Source organism: Piliocolobus tephrosceles, chromosome 20 (assembly GCF_002776525.5).
Source record: "Piliocolobus tephrosceles isolate RC106 chromosome 20, ASM277652v3, whole genome shotgun sequence".
Taxonomy (NCBI): Eukaryota; Metazoa; Chordata; class Mammalia; order Primates; family Cercopithecidae; genus Piliocolobus; species Piliocolobus tephrosceles.
Window position 1 is genome coordinate 1146113 of NC_045453.1, and position 26484 is coordinate 1172596.

General features: G+C 39.8%; 1 protein-coding gene across 10 annotated transcripts in view; it reads right to left on the reverse strand.

Annotated features, from left to right (window-relative positions):
* Positions 1-26484, reverse strand: part of PTPRA (protein tyrosine phosphatase receptor type A) — a 148515-nt gene that overhangs the window by 48246 nt on the left and 73785 nt on the right. For 3 of the 10 annotated variants that reach the window (XM_026455217.1, XM_026455220.1, XM_026455216.1), the window contains 3 exons: positions 23953-23995; positions 8917-8995; positions 8062-8403 (listed from right to left, as the gene is read on the reverse strand). In XM_026455217.1, coding sequence (XP_026311002.1) covers positions 8062-8403; positions 8917-8989 — 415 coding nt within the window. In that variant the 5' untranslated portion in view covers positions 8990-8995; positions 23953-23995. Of the gene's footprint in view, positions 1-8061; positions 8404-8916; positions 8996-11842; positions 11892-16323; positions 16414-23952; positions 23996-26484 lie in introns of those variants that run through there. The other 7 variants (XM_026455212.1, XM_026455211.1, XM_026455219.1 and 4 more) reach the window with 5 other exon arrangements.

The following is a 26484-nucleotide window of genomic DNA, read 5'->3' on the forward strand; positions in this document are numbered from 1 at the left end:
AGAAATACCTATGGGATGTGGCTAAAGCTGTGCTTGTGCAAAATTAACAGGAAAGAATGAAATTAAATAAAGCAGACTCAATTCAAGAAGATAGAAAAAGCATGAAATAAATCTAAAGAAGGTAGAAAGAAAGTAAAAATCAATGAAATAGAAAACTTAAAAATAAAAGGACTATAAATGCACAATAGCAAGTTCTTCGGAAGAAAAAAGGTAACAAACCTATGAAATAAATGGTTATTCAGCCTAAACAAAAAAAAAAAAAAGGAGACATAAAATAAACAAAATTTAAAAATTAATCGCTCTGTAGGCTATTATAATAAATAACCACAAGGGAGAACTTTTCCTCATTCAAATATATTTGAAAACATGAATGAAATGGCCAGATGTAGTGGCTCACACTTGTAATCCTAGCACTTTGAGAGGCTAAGACAGGAAGATCATGTGAGCCCAGGAGTTCGAGACCAGCCTGGGCAACGTGGCGAAACCCCATCTCTACAAAAAAATACCAAAAATTAGCTGGGCATGGTGGAACACGCCTGTAATCCCAGCTACTCGGGAGGCTGAGGTGAAAGGATCACCTGAGCCCAGGAGGTGGAGGCCGCAATGAGCCGAGATCATGCCACTGCACTCCAGCACTGGGCAACAGTGAGACCCTGTCTTAAAAAAAAAAAGAAGAGTATTTTTTAGTGTAAACTTAAATCCTTTCCATGTAGCAAAACAAAACACTAAAAATTAAAACTTATCAAAAAGAATACACACACAAAGGAAAACAGACCAATCGCATTTGGAGATAATTTGTGAATATCTAGACAGAGAAAATTCTAAATGAAAGAAAAGGAAAATAGAAATAATATCAAACAGACTGCAACAGCTTGTTACAGGAATGATACAATATGGTTGGGCAGCCTTGGCTCACGCCTGTAATCACAGTGCTTTGGGAGGCTGAGGCTGAGGACTGTTTGAGGCCAGGAGTTTATGACCAGTCTGGGCATCACAGTGAGTCCCTGTCTCTGAGAAAATTTAAAAACTAGCTGGACGTGGTGACATGTGCCTATAGTCCTTAGCTACTCAGAAGTCTGAGGTGGGATCTGCTTAAGTCTGGGAGTTGAAGGTTACAGTGAGCCATGATCGTGCCACTGTACTCCAGCCTGGATGACTCAAAGGAAAAGACTTAAAGCAAAGCAAAGGTCAACAGGAAAGAAAAATTAAGAAGATTAAATAATTAATTCAGAGCAAGACTCTGTCTCTAAAAAATAAATAAATAAAAACCGGCCAGGTGTGGAGGCTCACGCCTATAATCCCAGCACTTTGGGAGGCCGAGGCAGGTGGATTACGGGGTCAAGAGTTCGAGACCAGGTTGGCCAACACAGTGAAACCTCGTCTCTACTAACATACAAAAAATTAGCCAGGCGTGGTGGTGTATGCCTGTAGTCCCAGCTACTCGGGAGGCTGAGGCAAGGGAATCACTTGAACCCACAAGGTGGAGGTTGCGGTGAGCTGAGATTGCACCACTGCACTCCAGCCTGGCGACAGACTCCATCTCAAAACCAACCAACCAACCAACCAACCAACCAACCAACCAACCAAGGAACAGAATCCACTACAGAAACAGACCAAAAGAGAAAAAAATCATTCAGATCTTGCTCATTGATCCTGAACAGGCAACTGGCAAAATTTAACATCCATTCCTGACATAAATGCTCATTAAATCCTGAACACAATAAAATATGTTTATCTCAACTCAAGAGTCAGTACCATGCATAATGAAGAACCACTGAAAGTGTCCTCCTTAGTGTCAGATACAAGAGAATGCTGTCTGCATTTACCAGCTGCTTAACTTTGTTCTGGAGGTATTCATCAATGCAATTAAACAGAAGAAAAAGAAAGTTCTACAAATTTGGAAGATATATGCAGATGAGATGACCTGAAGCCATAACAATTAATGAAGAAAATTACTTCCAACACCACCAGAGTTTAAGGTGGCCAGCACAAAATGTCTCTACAAAAATCAGTAGGCTTCACATCCCCAACAGCAGCCAGTCAGAAGATATGATGGAAGAAAATGCTCCTTTTATAATAACAAAAAATAGAAGATTTAAAAAAAAACACAGACTTCAGAAAATGGAATATATTGCATTCTTGGATAGTTAGACTCAACATCTTTAAGATGCCATTTTCTCTGTTAATCTACATATTTAACATGATCAATATAAACTTTTTTTCCTGCTGGACAAGTTGATTCTAATGTTCATAGTAACAACTGCTAACAAAATTCTGAAAAATAAAATTAACAAGGAACGACTCATTCTACCAGATATTAAATACTTTACAAAGTTACAATTATTGAGACAGTGGGGCTTTGCACATGGACAGAGAAAAAGATTAACAGAAAATAAAATGAATGTTCCCAAATACTCAAATAAATATGAAGAGGTAAATAAATATCTGAATTCAATATATAAAATGGGTGGCATTTCAAATCAATGAGGAAAAATAAATTATTAAGGGGTATTGGGACAAGTTAGATATTTGGGGAAAAACAGATCCATAGCTCACACTCTGCATCAGAATAAATTCGAGATAGACCTAAGTGCGTGTACACACACACACACGTGCGCGCGTGAAACCATAGAAGTCCAGAAGAAAATTATTTTTATAATCTTGGAGTAAGGAAAACCTTCCTAAATATGACCCAACTCCTAGAAAACTTAAAATAAACTGAGAAATATTTAAATTAAAAAAATTAAAAATAGCTAACAGTATCTTCTGCAATGCAGAAAATCTAGATGACCACCTAGGGAACAATATTTGCAGTTTTACCATAGACAAAGGACTCATTTCCCAAATGTACAAAGAACATCTACAAACGAGTCAGGAAAACCTTGACACCCTAACAAAAATGGGCAAAGAATATCAACAAAGAAAGCTCAGAAAAATACATTTAAATGATCTTTTAAATTAAACAAAGTTGCTCAATCTCAGAAAAATGCAAATTAAAGTTACACTGAGATGTTATTTTTCACCTGTCAGATTGGCAGAGATCCAGAAGTTTAATAATTCACCACAATGAAGAGAGTTTAGAAAAACAGGCACTTCGACATACTGTTAATAGGAATAGACTTCCTAGCAGAGGGAATTGTGGCTATATCCATAAATTTATAAATGCACACTTAAAATAATTTATCCTACTAATATTCTTATATGTGTCTGAAATGACAAACTGTATTGTTTATAAGAATACTCTGAAAACAATCTTAATGTCCATTTATAGGGGAAACTGCATAAATATATTAAGGTATATCCTTCAGTACAGCAGCTCTTTACCAAAACAAAGAACAAGTATGACAGGCTAACTGAAAAAGCAATATGCAGAAATCAACTCAGCATATTTATTACTTATATTATAAATGGAAAAAATGAATATATATGCCCTTTTTTTAAAAGGATTTTATTATTGATTTATTTTCAAAAGGTATTCTAGGCTGGGCGCAGCAGCTCACACCTGTAATACCAGCACTTTGGGAGGCTGAGGCGGGCGGATCATAAGGTCAGGAGTTCGAGACCAGCGTGGCCAACATGGTGAAACACTGTCTCTAATAAAAATACAAAAAATAGCTGGGCGTGGTGGTGGGCATCTGTAATCCCAGCTACCCAGCAGGCTGAGGCAGGAGAATCGTTTGAACCCAGGAGGCAGAGTTTGCAGTGTGCTGAGATTGCGCCATTGCACTCCAGCCTGGGCGACACGGTGAGACTGTCTCAAAAAAATTAAAAAAAATTTTAAAAAAGGTATTCTACTTTTTTACTTGTCACTGATTTTTTTTTTTTTTTTTTTTTTTTTTGAGATAAGAGTCTCCAGTCTCACTCTGTTCCCCAGGCTGTAGTGCAGGGACTTGACTCACTACAACCTCCACCTCGCAGGTTCAAGCAATTCTCATGTCAGCCTCCCAAGTAGCTGGGATTACAAATATGTGCCAATAAGTTTGACTAATTTTTTTTATTTTTAGTAGGTAGACAGAGGGTTTTGCCATATTGGCTAGGCTGGTCTTGAGCTCCTGGCCTCAAGTGATCCATCCACCTTGGCCTCCTAAAGTGCTGGGATTACAGGAGTGAGCCACCTGGCCTACTTATTTTTGAGATGAGGTCTCCCTCTGTTACCCAGACTGGAGTACAGTGGTACAATCACGGCTCACTGCAGCCTCAACTGCCAGGACTCAAGTAATCCTCCTGCCTCAGCCCTAAGTAGCTGGGACCACAGGCATGAGTCATTAGGCCCTGCTAATTTCTAAATCATTTGTAGAGATGAGGTTTTGCTATGATGCTTAGCCTGGTCTCAAACTCCTGGGGTCAAGTGATCCTCCTGCCTCAGCCTCCCAACATGCTGGAATTACAGGTGTAAGCCACTGTGCCTATCCGGCCTTTGTTTATTTTTAAAAGGAGAAAAAGACTCAAAGCAAAGATCAACAGGAAGGAAAACTTTTAAAGATTAAAATTTTTAATTTTAAAATTACAGGCAGTGGCTCATGCCTGTAATCCCAGCACTTTGGGAGGCCGAGGCGGGCGGATCACAAGGTCAGGAGATTGAGACCACAGTGAAACCCCATCTCTACTAAAAATACAAAAAATCAGCCGGGCGCGGTGGCGGGCGCCTGTAGTCCCAGCTACTCAGGAGGCTGAAGCAGGAGAATGGCGTGATCCCAGGAGGTGGAGCTTGCAGTGAGCCGAGACTGCGCCACTGCACTCCAACTGGGGGACAGAGCGAGACTCCGTCTCAAAAAAAAAAAAAAAATCCAAATAATAAGAATTTGAGAAAAGAAAAAAAAAGGAAGAGGGGGAGAAGGTTTCAAAGAAATGGGAGAAAATTTTCAGAAATGCAAGATCAAGGCTCCAAAGGGCCTATTAAGTATCTATAATAATGAACGAAAAAGACCCACACCAAGATACATCTCTGTGAAATTTCAGGATACCAATGATAAAGAGAAGATCCTAGAAAACATACAAATAATTAGGAATTAAGATAGCAGTAAAATCCTCCAAACCTAGTAAGCAGGTGTCAGTTAGGGCAATACTTTAAAAATTCTGGGGGAAAAATAGTCCTCAAATTCTATGCACAGCCCTAAAGATATTTTTAGACACGTAAGGTCTCATGCAATTTGCCTCCCATGGACCCCTTTTCTCAAGAATCTACCGAATGATGAGAGGAGACAAGAAAGAAGACAATATGGAAGTCAGGAAGCAGCAGCAAGGGGAATTCCCAGAATGACAAAGAAGGGAAATCCCAGGCTGATATATCTGTGCAGTAGCCCTAGAGATCAACAAGCCTAGACTGGAATAAGACAATGGAGGGCTCAGGAGGAATTTCTAGAGGTAAAAAAGAAATAGATTATCTAATAAATCTCACTTTGTAGAAAGCTGTTTTGAGAGGCTCTGGAGAGCATGGTAAGAATTGAGTAGCAATAACCTTGTTGAGACATGGTCTCACTTTGGCACCCAGGCTGGAGTGCAGTGATATGAACACAGCTCACTGAAGCCTCAACCTCCTGGGCTTAAGCAATCCTCCCACCTCAGCCTCCTGAGTAGCTGGGACTACAAGTACATGTACCCATGCCCAGCTAATTTTTGTATTTTTTGTAGAGATGGAGTTTCACAATGTTCCCCAGGCTGGTCTCAAACTCTTCAGCTCAAGTGATCTGTCCACCTGGGCCTCCCAAAGTACTGGGATTACAGGTGTTAGCGAGTGTGCCTGGCCTGACTAAACAGAAAACTAAATAAACAAAAAATAAGGCAATTATTAAATCCAGAAAAAAAAATGTACAAGAAAGAAAAACAATCCATTTATATTTATAGCTCAGCAATGAATATTTCATAATTACAATAATATACATCAAATACTGATTTAATAAAAAGCTGTAACTGTTACAGGAGGACTGGTAAAATCGTGGTGATAAGTGGGATATGGGGTTTAAGACCATGTGCAATAATGGTTCGTTGTGCAATAATTCCCATGTGCAATAATGGTTCGTTGTGTTTTACTCATCTTGAATGAATGCCACTAGAGAAATGTAGTCTCAGTCTCCTATGACGTGAAATGTGCTAAATGTACAATAACTAGATTCTTAGCTGTGGCACAATTTGGACCTCAGTCAGTTTATGGAAAACTAAGTTCCCTACAAGCAGAGTGGAAAGACCGCAAAAGTGAGAAATAGTCTTAACTTGTCAGCCTTGAGATCTAAAGCAAATCACTTAACCTCTATATACAGTCTGAAATTAAGCATCTCTTAAAAGGAGATGATTATCCATGGTCATGTCACAGAACTGTTAAATGAAAGACAGTACAGAATAGAACATGGGCTGTCCAGTCAGTCAGGCCTGTGTTACAGTCTCTACCTTTTCCATTCACTCATTCAGTTTGTACAAGTTATTCTGCTTTTCTCCCTAAGCAATGGCCACAACCCAACATTTTATGTTGTTACTAAAATTTCAAAAAATTGTATGTAACATTAAAAGAATAAACATGGAACTGGATCATCCATTAAAACAAAACAAAACAAAACAAAACTAGTGGTGGCCCGCTAAAGTGATTTCATGAATTGTGTCATGACCTGTACATTGAAAAACATTCCACAAACTACAGTTTCATCATTGTAAAATACTTTTACCTATAAAACATAAAATAGAACTTACCTCACAGGATTATTCTAGAAAACTCTTAGTACAATGCCTAGCACACAGTAATAACTATGACAAAACTACATTAACTTTAAAGCACAAAGCGAGTGTCAGACATTACTTGTCTGCAGTACCCTATTTCATCAAGAATAGTGGGATGCCATCTGCGTTAAAGGTACCTTCACATATTTTACTGGGAATTATCAAAGCAATAATCACAACAATTCTAACAGCTCACACTTAAAAATAGTGCTTAACCTGTGCAGGCATCTTTGTAAGTGCTTTACCCATATTAACTTGTTTAATCCTAATATCTCCTCTACGAGGTAAGAACTATTACTATCACTCATTCTTGTTTCACAGACAGACAAACTGAGGTAGAGAGATCAAGTAAGCCAGCTGTGCCATAAACATGACTGATTTATGGAAAAGCTGGGATTCAAACTCAGTGTGGTACTGAAGACTGCCCTCTTAACTGCAAATGCTGTCTTGTCTTTATGGTAGAAAATATGGAGAAAAGCTGGCAAGTGAAGGGTCTGAGTTATAAGGCATAATAAAAGATATCATCTGTAGTAATAAATGAGAATCAACTGAGCAAGCAGTTCCTGAATGATCCCCATGAGCGAGATGTGATTCTGCTTAGGGGTACTCACTATCTAACTGGGAAGAAATCAGAGCCAAAAGGCTGGGGAACACAGATGAGGAAAGAGTGATTTTTGCTAGAAAAGGGATGACAGTTACATTTACTCCTCACAGAAGCCCTTTGAGGGTCTCTCTAATCCTCTTTTACAGACAAGGTACCTAAGGTTCAAAGAGGTCAGAAACTTGTCTTACCTGTCCTGGTCTCAGACCCACGTCTCTGATTTTATCCTTGGGACTATTGCTTCAACCTGAGGCCCTGAACAACTGGCACTGCAATGTAACCATTTCCCAGAGCCTCTCTAATGACTCCCCTAGCCACTGGCCTCCCACGCCATACCTAATTGTCATGGACATCAATATCCATTCTCCTTTCCATCATCTCCATGGATCCCTCCCTTTTCAAACCTAATCTTATTACTCATTCTCTGTGTCTTTTCATCTTCAGTCTCTTGCATAGTCAATGAGCTCCTCTCTTTCTCTTTTTAAGCCTTCTTCTCTACCTTTAAACACATTTAAGTCCTCTCAATCTAACCAGGATCCCACCTAGCAGAATGATATTCTCCAGAATCTTTCTTCTTTCCTCTTCACTCATGCTAACCAGATATGCCTAAAAATTCCAAATATAGGTTTCATTACTTCACTTGAACAATTTTACTTACTTGAAGAAATTTTAAGGCTAGGAAACACAAACAAGGTAATAAAAGGATGAATAAACTCAAAGAGCAAAAGAATAAAGAGAATCATCTCTAGTACCTGAAGGAGGGAAAGCTTCTGGAGTGGTTGCTGCAGTGCTAGAATTCCCCTCCCAGGGTTCTGTTCTGGCATCCGTGAACTGGTTATCTGGAAGCCACGTTTCATTTGGTGAAATTGTAGTGCCTATAGAATTGGTGCGTGCTGTTCTTGTGGTCCCATTGTCAGAGTCTGAAGAATTGACAGTAGTTAAATAGGTGGGTCCCAGAGTTATATTTGGGCTGAATGTTGGTGCCACAGAAAGAGAAGTTAGTGAAGAAGTTGGATTTGAAGTTTTGGCCTCTTCTTTAACTGGTTCTGCCGTTGATGAGTTAATTAATCTTGTAATTCCTACAGAAGGTACAACTACAAACACCAAAAAACAAGGAAGTATCACATGAAGAATGTGAGGCTAAAAAGTTGTGAGACACAAAGCAGCAAGCCTTAATAAACTCTCAAACATATGGAGACCAAGCAAAGACCAACCCCCCAATACCCCACCCACCCGCTATGTTTTTATTTAATGCTGGACCTTTCCTACCTCCTCCAAAGGACTACGGTTTAAGGGAGAAAGACATAAGATTCTTCACTTAGTTCCTCAGAAACCATATACAGAGTTGTAAATGTCAACAGTTTATTTTACTTTTCAGGAAATAACACATAATCTCTTTGATTTATTTAAAGCAGTTATATGTATGAAAAACAATGCTGAGCATTCAATACAATTCCAAGATTTCTGAAGACATCTATTTTACCATCACTTCGAATAAAATTTTTATATTCCTTTCTTCAAATACTATCTTGGTTTTCAAATTTGGCTCATTAAATGTGAAAGCAAAATTTCATTTCAAATAGCAGCCTTATCAAATTACAATTTACCTGTGGTAGCATTGTTGGCACTGACACATATCAGACCACTGCCAAGCAGAACAAGAGTGAACCAGGAATCCATGCTTATCTGGAAAACAGGGAGCCATGTTAGATGAGGTCCTATATTATCATGACTATGTCTGAGCTGGTCACCAGAAGAGTATTCTGGATTTCCAAGCTATTAAAATGTGTGGCTAAACCAATGATCTTTTGGGATCCTGATATGCATGCTTCCTCAGATATCCAATAACTAACTGAGTCTTTATAAAGATTGACTATCGCTTATCTAAAACGGTTAAGGACTAGCAGTGTTTCAGATTTTTTTTTTTTTAAAGAGATAGGGTCTTGCTCTGTTGCCCAAGATGGAGACAGTAGTATGATCATAGTTCAGTGCAGCCTCTACCTCCTGGACTCAAGTGATTCTTCTGCCTTAGCCTCCTGAGTAGCTAGGACTACAGGCATGTATCACCATGCCTGGCTAATTTTTAAAATTTTCTGTAGAGACAGAGTCTCACTATGTTGCCTAGGCTGCTCTCAAACTCTTGGGTTCAATTGATCCTCCTGCCTCAACCTCCCAAAGTGCTATGATTATAGGTGTGAGCCCCCACACCCAGTCCCTAATCCAAATTTTGAATCCAAAATGTCCCAGTGAGCATTTCTTTTGAGCATCATGTCTGTGCTCAAAAAGTTTCAAATTTTGGAGCATTTCATATTTTGGGATTAGAGATATCCAACCCGTAAAAATAAAAATAAGTCTTAATAGGACTCCTTTTTAATTTTTTTTGAGATGGAGTCTTGCACTATTGCCTGAGCTGGAGTGCAATGGTGTGATCTTGGCTCACTGCAACCTCCGCCACCTGGGTTCAAGCGATTTCTCCTGCCTCAGCCTCCCAAGTAGCTGAGATTACAGGCATGTGCCACCATGACCGGTGAATTTGCTTGTATTTTTAGTAGAGATGGGGTTTCTCCATGTTGGTCAGGATGGTCTCACATTCCCGACCTCAGGTGACCTGCCCACCTCAGCCTCCCAAACTGCTGGGATTACAGGTGTGAGCCATCGCGTCTGGCCCAAAAAACTTTTTTAAAAAAAGTCACCTGTGCTAGACTGCAGCTTTGTGGGTGAGAGCTAGGGAGCGGTCCCTTTTAAAGATCCCAAGTTGATTGCTAGGTGCAGCTTTACAGTTTTCAGAGTGAGAAGTATGGAGAAGGTAGGCTGACTGCACTGATGTACTGCTGCCCTTCAAGGAACACATTATATAGCTGTTCTCAACCTTTATGCCACCTCAAGCCACGTAAGATAGTAGCACAGTCCCACCAGTAATAGTGGTTTGTTCATCCATTCAGATTTTTATGCCCTATACTGAGCTAATGCTAGAGAAATAACTGGGGAGCAATACACTCACAAGCCCCATCTTCACAGGACTCACAGTCTGAAGTGTTCAATATGGTAGTGACTCTCCAAGGGAAGGAGGACATACATCCTTAAGGGACACATGAAAATCTTAGGGGTACAGAGGAAGAGAGGGAGATGTAGGTGGTTCATATACACCCCAGGAGTCTGCCCCTGGTGCCAGCAGCGGTGCCTAGCAGGGAGATGGATTTAACAGTGGCCTTCAGGTGCACCCACATGAGATTTTGACCATTTCCCCGTTCTTCCTAGGCTGTGATCATTAAACCAGTGATATACTGTTAGATTTTCATAAAACTTACATTTTTATAACTCTGTGGAAGATCTGGATAGTGAATTAACATTGATCTCTGGCAGAAACCAGCTCAATTACTACCTGAGCCTGATCCAAAATTGGAAACTCAAACAATTTCCTTCACAAGGGTCAAAAAACAAGTGGAAGGCTGACTATTATATATGTATACATGTCTATTCTTGATAAATCAATAGAAAATGGTTTTGGGAAAAATAACTACATATTTGAGGGGAGGGAATTAGACCACCATCTCATTCCATATACCAAAATAAATTCCACATAGGTTTAGAAACTAAATGTTTGAAAAACACATTTTAAAAGAAAATAAATGAATATGTGAACTCAGGATGAGGAAAAAGTTTCTAAGTATAAAAGGCAATGTAAGAAATCATAAAGGTAGAAGTAGAATATCTCACAGCAGAAAAAACAAAAGCTTCTAAACATAAAGAAGCCCATCACAAACAATGTTTATGGATAGGAAGACTCAATATTGTCAAGATGTCAGTTTTTCCCAAATAAGTCTATGGATTCACTGCAATATCAATCAAAATCTCAGCAAGTTATTTCGTGAATATAAAAAGGCTGATTCTAAAGTTTACATGGAGAAACATTAAGATTATGAAGGGGCAACTCAATATTAAAGAAGAGTCAAAGATTAATACTATTGGACTTCAAGACTTACTTTAAAGCTATAGTAATTAAGACAGTGTGGTATTAGCAAAAGACAAGACAAATAGATCAATGGAACAGAACAAAGATCATAAACAGACCCACATAAATATAGTCAACTGACAAAGGAGCAAAGACAATAAAACGGAGCAAGATAGTCTTTTCAACAAATAACACGAACTGGACAGCTACATACAGAAAAATTAATCCATATCAGACCTTATATCTTTCACAAAAATTAACTAAAAATGAATCACAGACCTAAATATCAATCATAAGACTACAAAATGCCAAGAAGATAACAGGAGAAAATCTAGATGACTTTGGGTATGGTGAGAACTTTTTAGATATAACATCAAAGGCATGATCCATGAGAACATAACTGAGAGTCTGGACTTTATTAAAATATCAAATGTCTACTCTGTGAAAGACAATGCCAAGAGAATGAGAGGACAAGCCACAGACTAGGAGAAAATGTTTGCAAAAGATACATCTGACAAAGGACAGAGAATTCTTAAACTCAACAAGAAAACTAACAACTAGATTAAAAATAGGCAAAAGACCTGAACAGACATCTCACCGAAGAAGATACACAGTACGGCAAACAAGCATCTGAAAAGACATAGAACATCAAGACATTAGGGAATTGCAAATTAAAACAGGATACCACTACACATCTATTAAAATGGATTTTGGTTTTAAAATCCAAAATATTTGAGAATACTACATGTTTGTAAGAATATGGAGCAGTAGGAACTCTCATTCACTGCTTGTGGGAATGTAAAATGGTACATCCACTTTGGAAGGCAGTTTGGTAGTTCTCAAAAAAATAAATATACTCTTAACATATGATCCAGCAATTGTGCTCCTTGGTATTTACCCAAATGAGATGAAAACTTATGCCATTTAAAAAACCCTGCACATGGACGTTTACAGCAACTTTATTTATAATTGCCACAACTGGGAGCAATCAAAATATCCTTCAGTAGGTGAATGGATAAATAAGTGATGGCACATCCAGACAATGAAATATTACTCACTGCTAAAAAGAAAGAAGCTAAAAACATGAAAATACATAGAAGAAACTTAAACACATATTACTAAGCAAAAGAAACCAATGTGAAAAACCACGGAGACAGTACAAGATCACTGGTTAAAAAAAAAAAGGAAAAAAAAAGTCTAGGTGTGGTGACTCATGCCTGTAATCCCAAAACCTTGAGAGGCCAAGGCAGGCAAATTACTTGAGCTCAGGAGTTCAAGACCAGCCTGGGCAACATAGCAGGACCATGTTTCTATAAAAAATACAAAAATTAGCTGGGCATGGTAGTGTGTGCGTGTAGTCTCAGCTACTTAGGAGGTTGAAGTGGGAGGATCACTTGAGCCTGGGAGGTCGAGGCTGCAGTGAGGAGTGATTGCATCACTGCACTCAGACTTGGGTGACAGAGCAAGACCTTGGTTTTTTTTTTTTTTTTTTTTTTTTTTTTTTTTAAAAAGGGCCAGGCACAGTGGGTGGCTCATGCCTGTAATCCCAGCACTTTGGGAGGCCGAGACAGGAGGATCACGAGGTCAGGAGATCAAGACCATCCTGGCTAACATGATGAAACCCTGTCTCCACTAAAAAATACAAAAAATTATCTGGGCGTGGTGGCAGGCGCCTGTAATCCCAGCTACTCGGGAGGCTGAGGCAGGAGAATGGCATGAACCCAGGAGGTGGAGCTTGCAGTGAGCTGAGATCGCGCCACTGCACTCTGGCCTGGGGGACAACAGAGAGCAACACTCCGTCTCAAAAAAAAAAAAAAAAAAAATCAGTGGTTGTGGGGCTACGAAAAGGAGAGAGGAGTAAGTAGGTGGAGCAGAGGATTGTCAGGGCAGTCAAACTCTTCTGTATGATAGTACAATGGTAGACACATGTCATTATACATTTATCCAAATCTACAGAATGCACAACACCAAAGCTTGAGTGATAATGAGGAGTCAATATTGGTCCATCAGTTGCAACAAAGGTACCACAGTGGTGCAGGATGTGGATAATGAGGAGGCTGTGCAGGTGTTGGGGGCAGGGAGTATTTAGGAACTCTATTTTCTTTTTTGAGACGGAGTCTCGCTCTGTCGCCCAGGCTGGAGTACAGCGGTGCAATCTCCAGTGAGTGAGTGGTGCTCACAGAAGAGACCAATCATATGAAATATCCAGTGCTGGCAAGAGTCATATGAAAAGGACTCAAATACTGGTGGGAATAACAATTAGCCTATAATAAAAATTCCTTTCCAGAAAGGTAATACAAGAACAAGGGAAAAGAACAAAAGTAGAGATGGGGTTTCACCATGTAGGCCAGGCTGGTCTTGAACTCCTGACCTCAAGTGATCCACCTGCTTTGGCCTCCCAAAGTGCGGGGATTACAGGTGTGAGCCACTGCACCCAGCCTAACAGTCCCTGTTTTTGAAAGTTTTTTGCCTTGTGCTTTCCTTTCACTGAAGACACTGTAAGTGTCTCAGTTTTCTTCCTGTGCCCTAGGCTTGCTATTCTCCTGGATGACTTCAATATCCTCATGGATGACAACCAAAATCCACATCTAGGCCAGCCTCTCAGTTCCTTGACTTCCTTAACTCCAAAGACCCTATCTCTCTACTATACTTGGGCCACTCATGACAATGGCTGTACTCCAGATTCTGTCATTACCCAGAAAAGCCCCCATACTGAATAAATCTTGCCTTCCCACTCTCCAAACCACACTTTCTATCCTTGTAGTTCTGTCTGTTATGCCTACTACACCTGCTCTCTGACCTCACCCAGGCCTTCAGTCTCTTGAACTCCTCTCTAATTCTTTTCAATATCTCTGCTCTATCTTTATTTCCTTCTCTACCAAATCAAGAAAACCTGGTGTCAGTTCAATCATTCTTTTGTCCTAACTTCCCTTGCGACACTGTTCTTTTACACCAACATAGAAAGAAAAATCCCAAACTGTCAGCCCTATACTTGGACTGCCAAATGCTGCTTAAAAAAAAAAAAAAAAAAAAAAAAAAATCAAACAACTCATAAGGGTTGTATCACTACAAATCACTATTTCTGCTTCAGTGGAACCCTAAGCACTTTCTGCAGTCTTTCTGTCTTTCCTTAGCTCTCTCCAATTATCCATAGCGATTACTTCAAACCTCCTTTCCCCTCTAACCATCTCCTCCCACACATTTGGTTGTTGGCCTTGCCTACACTTCCAAGAAAATAAAAGCCATTGGACTGACACCCTTAACTCACCAGTCACTATATCCAGAAATTTTCCCCTTCCCTGAAATTCCACCCAAGAATCTCAGTCCTTTAGGAACCCTGCATTTTTTTCTACCACCATCTCTAGCTTTAACCCTCCCTTTCATACCAGTTTTTAACACAATTAAGTTTTCAAAGAAGATTAAAAAGTTCTTTGCATCTACATCAATCCTCCAGCTATCATGTCTCTACTCTGCTTCATAGCCAAATCTCTAGAAAGGGTTGTCTCCATAGAAATCTGGCTTCTTTTTCCACAATTCCACTAAAACAGCTGCTTCCACATTAAAGAATGACCTTTTTAAACATATTTGCAACTCATTCACAAAGACCAATTTCCCTAATACATAAAGAGTTTACAGATTAAGAAAAAAAGGACCAACAGTCTAAAAGAAAAATGGGTGAACGATATGAAACATAACTCACACACAAAAAAACCATACAGTTCTCTTAAATGTATGAAAAGATGCCCAACCTCATTGATGATCAGAGAAAGCAATGCTGGGAGATACCATTTTTATCTATCACACTAGCAAACATAAAAAACTTTGACAATGCTGCACTGGCAAGAGTTTGGGTAAACAGGTACTCTCATATAATCTATAAATATTCATCAGAATTACAAATGCACAACCCCTCTGACACAATTCCACTTCTGGAAACTTATTCCACAGATACATATCCATACTTTCAAAGTGACCCATGTACAAGGTTATTCAATGTAGCACGGTTTTCAAGAGAAGAAAACTGGAAATACCCTTAATGTCTATCAATGGGGGAGAGAGATGTGATTAAATAAACTATGGCTCATTTATTTATTTAGTTTTATTTACTGAGATAGGGTCTTGCTCTCTCACTCTGGCTGGAGTGCAGTGGGACAATCATTCAACTTGGAAGGATAAAGAGTAATTGGCCAAGACAAGGGTCAGACATAGTCTTTCAAACTGAGATGACTTGGGAGCTTAAAAAAGCCTGTTTGGTCCTGGGAACAACAAAGACCTAGGTAAGGGCATCATGTGGGGCTTCAACAAATATCTGCTAAATGAATGTAAAAATGGAAGACATGAAAGACCAGGGTGGGTGAGGATAGGGTGGGGCAGGGAAATGCACACAATGAGGCTGGAGGAGGCAGCGATCAGATCATGAAGGGGCCTGGACATCACAATGAAAGTTTTAAATTACCACAGAACACACTGGAGAACTACTAAAGGTTTCATCACAGCGAGGTTAAATGGAACAATTTAGATTTTAGAAACAATGATTGATGGCAGAGTGAAGGATCAACTAGTGGGGTCTGAAGTAAGGAGGGTCACTGACTGAAGCTTTCAGAAGTAATCTAGACAACAAACCAGATGGATCTCACAGCAGGGCAGGAATATCTAAAGGAGACTGAGAAGAGAATTTGTAGGGGTAGAATCGAAGGCTAATGAGATGTTGGAGGTAAGCAAGGCCCAGATGTCTAACTTCAGTGACCTTCAATGCTATAAGCTGGAGGATGACCAGTTTTGGGGAATGTGGTGGGGAAAGTGATGAGGTTAATTTGAACATTGAGAATGTGTGTTATTAGAGTACATGTTGTACCTGTTGGGGGTGGTGAGAAAAAGGACAGAACGGCAGACAGGCAATGACAGAGTAGCTGCCCTGGAAGTCAGGCAGAAAGCCAAAAAAGGGAAGAAGACAGCTCTAAGAGTGACAAAAAGCAGCAATGAGCTAGCCAGGCAGCAGATATCTGAGAAACAAGTAGGCAGGAGTAGGTGGGTGCTGATGAGTAGAAAACTTGATACATACCACCAGGGGAGGGTGGAGTAGGAACAGCACTCTGAAGAGCTGCCAGTGACAGAAATCAGCTTGAAAAACTGGCAAGCTTCTGAAGAAGTCCTAGAACACCAGATACCAACTTTCATTATAGGTCTTCTCTGGAGAAAGGCAATGTGATAGAGAAGTCCAAAACAAAGAGAAGAGACCTTCCCCAATATTAGTGAAACTAAGGCACTGGAGGGCAGCTCACTTCCATAGACGACATTATATAGAGAATGAAACTAGACTAGTAAGGCTGTGAAATAGATTCTAAAGTTCTACTGCTTCTAAGTTCCACCTAAAACAAGATTCAGTTGGGGACCTTGAAAGACATGAGTCTGGAGGTAAGAAAGTCAGTCAGATTACTACAACAAACACACACACAAAATAGAATTTGGTATAGGTTTATATTGCAGATGAACACAAAGAACAATAGGAAAATTTATTTGTTCTGCTTAAAGCACAACTTGGAACAAACTACTTGATACATGAAACCAAAGTATAGTATAGGTTATCTGCATAAAGTAAAAAATAAAAACAAACCAGTGACAATTTTGAAAAAGAACAATAAAATGGGAGAAATCTATCTACTCAGTATTAAGGCTTACTATATAGCTACCATATTTAAGACAGTATTAGCAGAGGAACAGACACATAGATCAATGGAGCAAAATTTAGAACCAAACAGACTCACATAAATATGCCCAAATAAAAGTTGCAAAAGCAATTCAACGGACAGCCTTTTCATCAAATGGTACTCGGAAAACTGTATATCTACATGCGAAACAGTAACACTGGACCCTTCCCTTATACCACATGCAAAAATTAAAAATGGGTTGAAAACCTAAATTTAAGTCTTAAAACTATACAACTCAGAAGGAAACAGAGGGCAAAGTTTCACAACATTGGATTTGGCAACAATTTCTTGGATATAACACCAAAAGCACAAGCAACAAAACAAAACACAGATTAAGTAGGACCTCATCAATATTAAACACTTCTGTGAATACTATAATAGAATGAAAAAGCAATCCATGGATGGAAAAAAAATGTGTGCCAATCACATATCTGATAAGGAACCGAAATCCAGAAGATATAAAGAGCTCCTACAACTCAACAACAAAAACAACCTAATTACTACAATGGGCAAAGGGGCCAGGTGTGGAGGCTCATACCTGTAATCCTAGCACTTTGGGAGGCTGAGGTGAGAGGATGACTTGAGCTTAGAATTTCAAGACCAGTCTGGCCAACACAGTAAGACCTCATCTCTACAAAACACATTTAAAAGTTAGCTAGGGGCCAGGTGTGGTGGCACATGCCTGTAATCCCAGCACTTTGGGAGGCCGAGGTGGGTAGATCACCTGAGGTCAGGAGTTCGAGCCCAGTCTGGCTAACATGGTGAAACCCCATCTCTACTAAAAATATAAAAAATTAGCCAGGCGAAGTGGCGGGCGCCTGTAATCCCAGCTACTTGGGAGGCCAAGGGAGGAGAATCACTGGAACCCAGGAAGAGGAGGTTGCAGTTGTAGAGAGCCAAGATCATGCCATTGCACTCCAGCCTGGGTAACAAGAGCAAAACTCTGTCTCAAAACAAACAAAAAGTTAGCAGGGTATGGTGGCATGCACCTGTAGATCTAGCTACATGGAAGGCTGAGGCAGGAGGATTGCTTGGGTCCAGGAGTTTCAGGTTACAGTGAGCTATGACTGGTGTCACTTACACCTTGGGTGACAGAGAAAGACCTTGTCTCTTAAAAAAAATAAATAAATAAAACCCAGCCGGGCATGGTGGCTCATCCCTGTAATCCCAACACTTTGGGAGGCTGAGGCAGATGGAGTGTGAGGTCAGGAATTCAAGACCAGCCTGGTCAACATAGTGAAACTCCATCTCTACTAAAAATACAAAAACGAGCTGGGTGTGGTAGCGGGCGCCTGTAGTCCTAGCTGCTTGGGAGGCTGAGGCAGGAGAATTGCTTGAACCCAGGAGGCAGATGTTGCAGTGATCCAAGACTGCGCCACTACACTCCAGCCTGGGTGACACAGCAAGATTCTGTCTCAAAAAAAAAAGAAACACCAAAAAACCTATTTCATACCCATCAAGATGGCTATTGTTTAAAAAAAAAAGGTCGGGCATAGTGGCTCACGCCTATAATCCTAGCCCTAACTAACACGGTGAAACCCCGCCTCTACTAAAAGTACAAAAAATTAGGCAGGCGTGGTGATGCGCGCCTGTAGTCCCAGCTACTCGGGAGGCTGGGGCAGGAGAATCGCTTGAACCCGGGAGGTAGAGGTTGTAGTGAGCCGAGATCGCGCCACTATACTTCAGCCTGGGTGACAGAGTGAGACTCTGCCTCAAATAAATAAATAAATAAATAAATAAATAAATAAAAAAAACCCCCCCCCCCCCCCCCCCCCCCAAAATCCAGAAAACAACAAGGGTTGGCGAGAATGTTAACAAATTGGAACCCTGAACATTGCTGGTTGGAATGTAAATGGTACCACTACTGTAGAAATCAGTATGGCAATTCCTCAAAAAACTAAAAGTATTAACATACGACCCAGGAATTCTACTTTTGGGAACATACCCAAAAGAATCGAAAGCAGGAACTCGAATAGATATTTATACACCAACATTCATAGTGGCATTATTCACAATAGCCAAAAGGAGGAAGCAACTTAAGTGTCCATCAACAGATGAATGGATAAATAAAATGTGGCATATACATACGATGGAATGTTAGCCTTAAAAAGGAAGGAAGTTCTGACACATGCTACCACATGAAACTTGAAGACATTATACTAATAAGCCAGTCACAAAATTAAAATATTGTATGGTTCCACTTATATGAAGTACTTAGCGCAGTCAAACTCATAGAGAAGGAAAACAGAATGATGGTTGCCAAGGGCTGGGTTAAGGAGGAATGAGAAGTTAGTGTTTAAATGTGTAGAGAATTTCAGTTAGGGAGGATGAAAAAGTTCCAGAGATGGATGGCAATGATGGTTGCACAACAATGTGACTATGCTTAATACCACAAAACAGTATACTTAAAAAGAGTTAAAATGTTAAATTTCGTATTATGTGTATATTTAACTACAATTTTTTTTTTTTTTAAAGACAGGAGAACAAAAAGGCAAATCACAGGCTGGGAGAAAATTTTGCAAAAAATATATCTGACAAAGGATTAGTATCCAGATATATAAAGAACTCTCAAAGCTCAACAGTAAGAAAATAAGTATCCCAACAAAATAATGGGCAAAATATTTGAACAGATATTTTTATCAAATAAGATATATGGAAGGGAAATAAGCACATGAAAGATGCTGCAAACTATTAATCATTAGGGAAATAAAAAGTAAAACATAAAATATCAGCATATGCCCACTAAAGTGACCAAAATTAAAACAACAGCTATACCAAGTGCTGTCAAGGATATGGAGCAATCAGTACCCTCAGACATTTTTGGTGCAAATATAAAATGGTACAACCACTTTGGAATATCATTTGACAGTTTTTCTTTTTTTTGAGATGGAGTCTCGCTCTGTCACCAGGCTGGAGTGCAGTGGCACGATCTTGGCTCACCGCAACCTCCGCTTCCCGGGTTCAAGTGATTCCCTGCCTCAGTCTCCCAAGTAGCTGTAATTACAGGCATGTGCCACCATGCCCAGCTAATTTTTGTACTTTTAGTAGAGACAGCATTTCACTATGATGGCCAGGAAGGTCTCGATCTCTTGACCCCGTGATCCGCCTGCCTCGGCCTCCCAAAGTGCTGGGATTACAGGTGTGAACCACTGCGCCTGACCTTAAAACATAGATTTCATTGTTATTCAAGTATGATGAGGCCAACAGATTAGGAGGTGATTGCCACTGACAAGATAGTTACTCGCAGTTCCGAAGAGGAAGGCACACACCATGCCATGCAGGGGCCACATGAGGAAGTACTAGGGTCAGTCAGGAGGCCAACAGAATGGGATGAAAACATGGGCAAGAGCCTTTACGTGGTTTCAGTGGAAGGAATGGACAAGGCAGGGTAAGCATGTTTAGGGCTGGCTAGTTTGAATAATTTCAGTGAGTTTTGCAGCATAGGGATGTCCTTAGTTTCCTGGTATCTGATCTTGAAATGAACAGGGCAGATGGATAATAGAGAGGTGTCAAAGTCCTATGAGAGCCATATAAAGGAGGCAGCTAGAGTATGAGTGAGTTATTCACTGTCTCTAGGAATTGGCTAGCCCTGACAAAGGATCAGAAACACACAGTTGGGCCGGGTGCGGTGGCTCAAGCCTGTAATCCCAGCACTTTGGGAGGCCGAGACGGGCGGATCACGAGGTCAGGAGATGGAGACCATCCTGGCTAACACTGTGAAACCCCGTCTCTACTAAAAAATACAAAAAAAAAACTAGCTGGGTGACGTGGCGGGCGCCTGTAGTCCCAGCTACTCGGGAGGCTGAGGCAGGAGAATGGCATGAACCCGGGAGGCGGAGCTTGCAGCGAGCTGAGATCCGGCCACTGCACTCCAGCCTGGGCGGCAGAGCGAGACTCCGTCTCAAAAAAAAAAAAGAAACACACAGTTGCCAGGAGCGGTGGCTCACGCCTGTAATCCCAACACTTTGGGAGGCTGAGGTGGGTGGATCACAAGGTCAGGAGATCGAGACCATCTTGGCTAACATGGTGAAACCCCGTCTCTACTAAAAATACAAAAATTAGCTGGGCGTGGTGGCAGGTGTGCCTAGAGTCCCAGCTACTCAGGAGGCAGAGGCAGGAGAATGGTGTGAACCCAGGAGGCGAAGCTTGCAGTAAGCCAAGATCACCCCACTGTGCTTTAGCCTGAGTGACAGAGCAAGACTCAATCTCAAAAAAAAAAAAAAAAAAAAAGAAACAAACAAACAAACAAACACATGGTTATTACTATACTATGTGATTTCACTTGTATAAAACTCTAGAAAATACAATCTAATCTATAGTGGCAGAAAACAGACCAATGGTTGCTTGGGGATGAAGGAGTGGGCAGGGGCAAGAGGCAGTGATTACAAAAGGCACAAGAAAACTTTGGGGACAGATTGTATGTTCACACTCTTGTTGTGGTGATACTTTCCTGCTCTATACATGGGACAAAACGTAATAAATTTTACACTTTAAATGTGTACAGGTTATTGTTACGTCAATTATAAAGTTGTTTAAGAATTATAGGAATAATCAATGAAAAGAAATACAATGAAAAGAATTTCATTTTTATTGTATAATAAAAATGAAACAAAGCCAAAAATAGTTATTTGATAAATTAACAAACAGGTAAAAAGAGAAGACACAAGTTAATTTTTTTTTTTTTTTTTTTGAGACAGTTTCGCTCTGTCGCCCAGGCTGGAGTACAGTGGTGCGATCTCGGCTCACTGCAAACTCTGCCTCCTGGCTTCACGCCATTCTCCTGCCTCAGCCTTCCGAGTAGCTGGGACTACAGGTGCCTGCCACTACGCTCAGCTTATTTTTTTTTTTTTTGTATTTTTAGTAGAGACGGGGTTTTACCGTGCTAGCCAGGATGGTCTCGATCTCCTGACCTTGTGATCCTCCCGCTTTGACCTCCCAAAGTGCTGGGATTACAGGCGTGAGACATGACGCCCAGCCCACAAGCTAACATTACAAATCAAAAGTGGAAATAATTACAGAAGTAGCAGAAAAAACCTGAGATTATCTACAACTATACGCAAATAAAACTAAGAGAAATGAACGCATCTCTAGAGAAAGAATAAAAAAGTAGCCCAGGAAGAACAAAAGACCTGAATATTCTTACAATTAAAGAGGTTGACCACAAGTTCAAATTTGTCCCCCATGAAAAACACTGGACCCAGATGGTATTATAGGTGAGAAAACAAGGTGACTAGTTCCCAGCTCATTCTAAGGAGAGAGCAAAACCAGGCACCAAAACTGGACAAAAACATTACAAGAAAGAGTATCACAAGCTCACTTTTACACAATATAATATATTCAAAAATAATACCAAAGTATCAACAAATTGAATCTAGCATATAAAAAAGATAAATCATGATCCAGTTGAGTTTATCCAAGATATACAAGGATATTTTAACATAAAATCTATAAATATAATTCACCCATATTAAAAAAGAAAGTTCATATGACCATTTCAATTGATGTAGAAAATACACTAGATAAAAACACATGAATTCAAGATTTAAAAATATCCTCTTAAATAGAAATAGAAGAAGCCTTCCTTAATCTGATAAAACAGTTACTATTTAAAAAAACAACACTATGCAATTATCTTCAACAGAGAGAAACTGAAAGCATTCTTCTGAAAATCAGAAATAAAGTAATCTACTATCACTTCTTTTTAATATTGTAAGAAAAGTCTTTGCCTTCACAACAGGAAAAGAAATTTGGCCACGTACAGTGGTTCAGCCACTGTAATGGTACTTTAGGAGGCTGAGACGGGAGGATTGCTTGAGCCCAGGAGTTCAAGACCAGTCTGGACAACATAGCAAAATCTTGTCTCTACAAAAAATTTTAAAAAAGAAAAAGAAATTAAAATTATAAGAATTAGAAAGGAGACTAATACTTGCAGAAAATCTGACTGTTTACATAGAAAACCTACGAGAATTTAGGCTGGGCATGGTGACAAAGTGAGAAAACATCTTAAAAAAAAAAGAAAAAAGGAAAATCTACAAGATTCTATATGAGGTTAAGTTATTGGAAATAACAGGGTAACTTTGTCAAGGTGACTAGATACAGAATTTTTATACCCTAGCAAAAACAGCCACTGATTTGCACTCAAGAAAGGGTCTGTCAAGTTAGGCAAGAACTAATCTGTGTAAATGCTGATAAGGAATCAGATGGGAAGGAAGGGAAGGCACGTAAGAAAGGCAAAAGTGGGAGAAATTATAAGAAAGTGAGGGAACTGAAATCTGACATCTTAAAGATTTCCCCATGAGGTACGCAGCAAGATCAAAGGCTAAGAGAGGAGGGGGAGATAGCGGGACATGGTTTTTTAAAGTATTAAGACTAATACTGGTGCTATAGAAAATGGCGGGAAGTGCTGACACCAGGCAGCCCAGCAGCCCTGAGGGCCCCGGTGAGATAAGATCCATTTTTCCAGGATTCTTTTCTGAAAAAATGCCTAAGCACTAATGGTATGGCAAACATAAAGAATTAAGGTTTTGGTAGATGAATGTAATGAAGCTATAAGCAATGAGGAAAGAGAATGGATGAACTGCTGAACCACAGAGTTTAGCATTGACAGGAAAGGAAGGCAGATACTAGAGACATTAGAGAAAATAAAAAACTTAAGTGGCTAAAACCCCAAAAGTTGAGAATATTTACAGTGGGAATAACATAGTGGGTAAACTGAAAGGCCCCAAGAAGCTAATTTCACCAGAATTTTTTGGAGCCTATTGTAGTTGATGGACTATAGTCCTTGAAAAATCAACACATATGACTAATTTTACATACAGTTCCCTTGATATGTATGGATCTCAGTAAAATGCAAATCCTTTACCATGCACCCCCACCCCAGATTATGCCATAAGCAGCTTGCTAAGTAGCCCTTCAGAATTCCATGTTTCCTTTTCTCCTCCATTTCTGTAGAAAAAAACTTAAAAAACTATTTCAGTACTTACTAGCTTCTTTTAAAAAGTTAATTATGCTCTTTGAACATGTGTCCTAGAAAAAAAGAAATAAAAACATTTAATTAGGAGTATCTAGGTTATGTGAAGCATTTATCAACCTCCTATTGACAGAAATTATCTATAGGCAAATTTTATATATAAGTAACTTTAACATGAACACTTCTTAAACTCTGGCCTAGTAATTTCACAAAAATTAGGCTGCAAGTCACCCTGTTTATCAGATACTGGCAGACACTAACTTCTGCAGCTATGACGCTAATCAATACTGAAATCTCTTATCTTTTCAGGAGGATTGTTCATGTATTCAGTGTTTGCAAAGAGTTCCTGCTGAGCTAAACACAGTCCAGTGTGCACTCTACGAAAGAGTCCATGAGACAAGCATGGGGGAGGGTAGGAAGTTTAATACTTTCACAATGCCTGTGGAGAGGCTGGCAGTGATGAAAGCCTAGAAAACTCATGAAAGGACCTTTTATGACCAGGGTGAATGTAGAGCACAAAAGCAAAGTCAGATGACCCACTTAAAGCTTTGCCTTTACTGATGAGATTTCATTCTCATTCCAGATTAGTCTCTCTCTAGAAAAAGCAAACCTTATATAAGAGTTGGAAAATTAAGATACAGGAAGTATGATTCTACTAAGTTCTAGTTTTTCCTTCTCAGATATCAGCCTAAGTCCTAAGGTCTGTGGCCAAAGACAGAAAATAAAAGGCTCTGAGAAATATACCATTTACTTGGTGTAACAATCTCTGTTGGGCTTTGAGGAAATTTAAGCTCTACAATCCATAGATCAGACCAGAAGTTTAGGGTAGTAATATTATGAGAGGAAATCATTTCTTAATCTGTTTCTGGAACTTACATAAAGCAAATAAATGGTAAACCTGAGAACCACTTATTTGCTCATTCATTCAACTAAGTTCCTTGTCTTGTGCCAGGCTGGAGAGAGAAAGCAGCTCTTGTCCTCAAGGAGCTCACATCTCAGGCATCTTCTCACCCTCCTTTCTCATGTTAACCAAAACATTTCAGGTTCATCAATGAAACTCTTCATCCAGGAGGCAGATAAAATGGCTTCTCTTCATTTTGATTCATTTGCTCTTTCATTTATTTTATTTTATTTTATTATTATTATCATTTTTTTTTTTTTTGAGAAGGAGTCTCGCTCTGCTGCCCAGACTGGAGTACAGTGGCATGATCTCGGCTCACTGCAACCTCTGCCTCCCAGGTTCAAGCGATTCTCCTGCCTCAGCCTCCCAAGTAGCTGGGATGACAGGCATGTGCCAGCACGCCCGGCTAATTTTTGTAATTTTAGTAGAGACAGGCTTTCACCATGTTGGTCAGGCTGGTCTCGAACCCCTGACCTTGTGATCCGCCTGCCTCAGCCTCCCAAAGTGCTGGGATTACACGCATGAGCCACTGCGCCTGGCCTATTCTCTTTTAAACAGAGAAATAAGATGGAATATTCTTATCCGATCTTTTCTTTTATAAATAAAAAAGGAATACGAAGAAACCTGACATAGTCTCTCTTCTCATGTATTCTCTTCCTTACTTCCCATCCCAATTGCATGTTTGCTCTCTTTTTCCTCCCTCCTTCTGTTTCGTTTTGAATGAAGAATTAGGTTAACTAGTCCAAAACTACAGAGCTAGACCTGGAGCCTAGATTCACTGGTAGTCAAATCACTAATTTTTCTGAAGGTAAAGGGAGAAAAATGGGGGTTGGGGGGAAGCTCATTAATACAATTCTAAATCAATCTCAACTCCCTACTACACAACTTCCCCTCCCTCCTCCCACATACGTTTTTGGTTGTCATCTAGTCTTCACACTGGTAACTGCTTCTGCCTGGCAGTTTCTGTTCTAAGCCCTCTTAGTTTTCAGCTTAAACAAAACCTGTCCCTGCTAATTATGGTAGACCCATTCTTATCCTCTGTCTACTCCAAACATTCACAACCATAGCAGCCTAGTCATTGCTTAAATAGAACTTAATATATAATTTATTAATTACTTAGCTATATAAATATCTATATCTAAAAGATATATATGTATATTTAAGATAAGATATAGAGATAAAGATATATATATATATATATATATATATATATATATTTTTTTTTGAGATGGAGTCTCACTCTGTCACCCAGGCTGGATTACAGTGGCACAATCTCAGCTCACTGCAACTTTTATCTCCCGGGCTCGAGTGATTATCATGCCTCAGCCTCCCAAGTAGCTGGGATTACAGGCACCCGCCACCATGTCCGGCTAATTTTTGTATTTTCAGAAGAGACAGGGTTTCACCATGTTGGCCAGACTGGCCTCAAACTCCTGACCTCAAGTGATCCACCTGCCTTGGCTTCACAAAGTGCTGGGATTACAAGTGTGAGCCACTGCACCCAGCCTGATATATATATATATACACACACACACACACACACACACATATACATACACACACACACACGCACATATACATACACACACACACACACGCACATATATGTGCGTGTGTGTGTATATGTATATGTATATATGTATA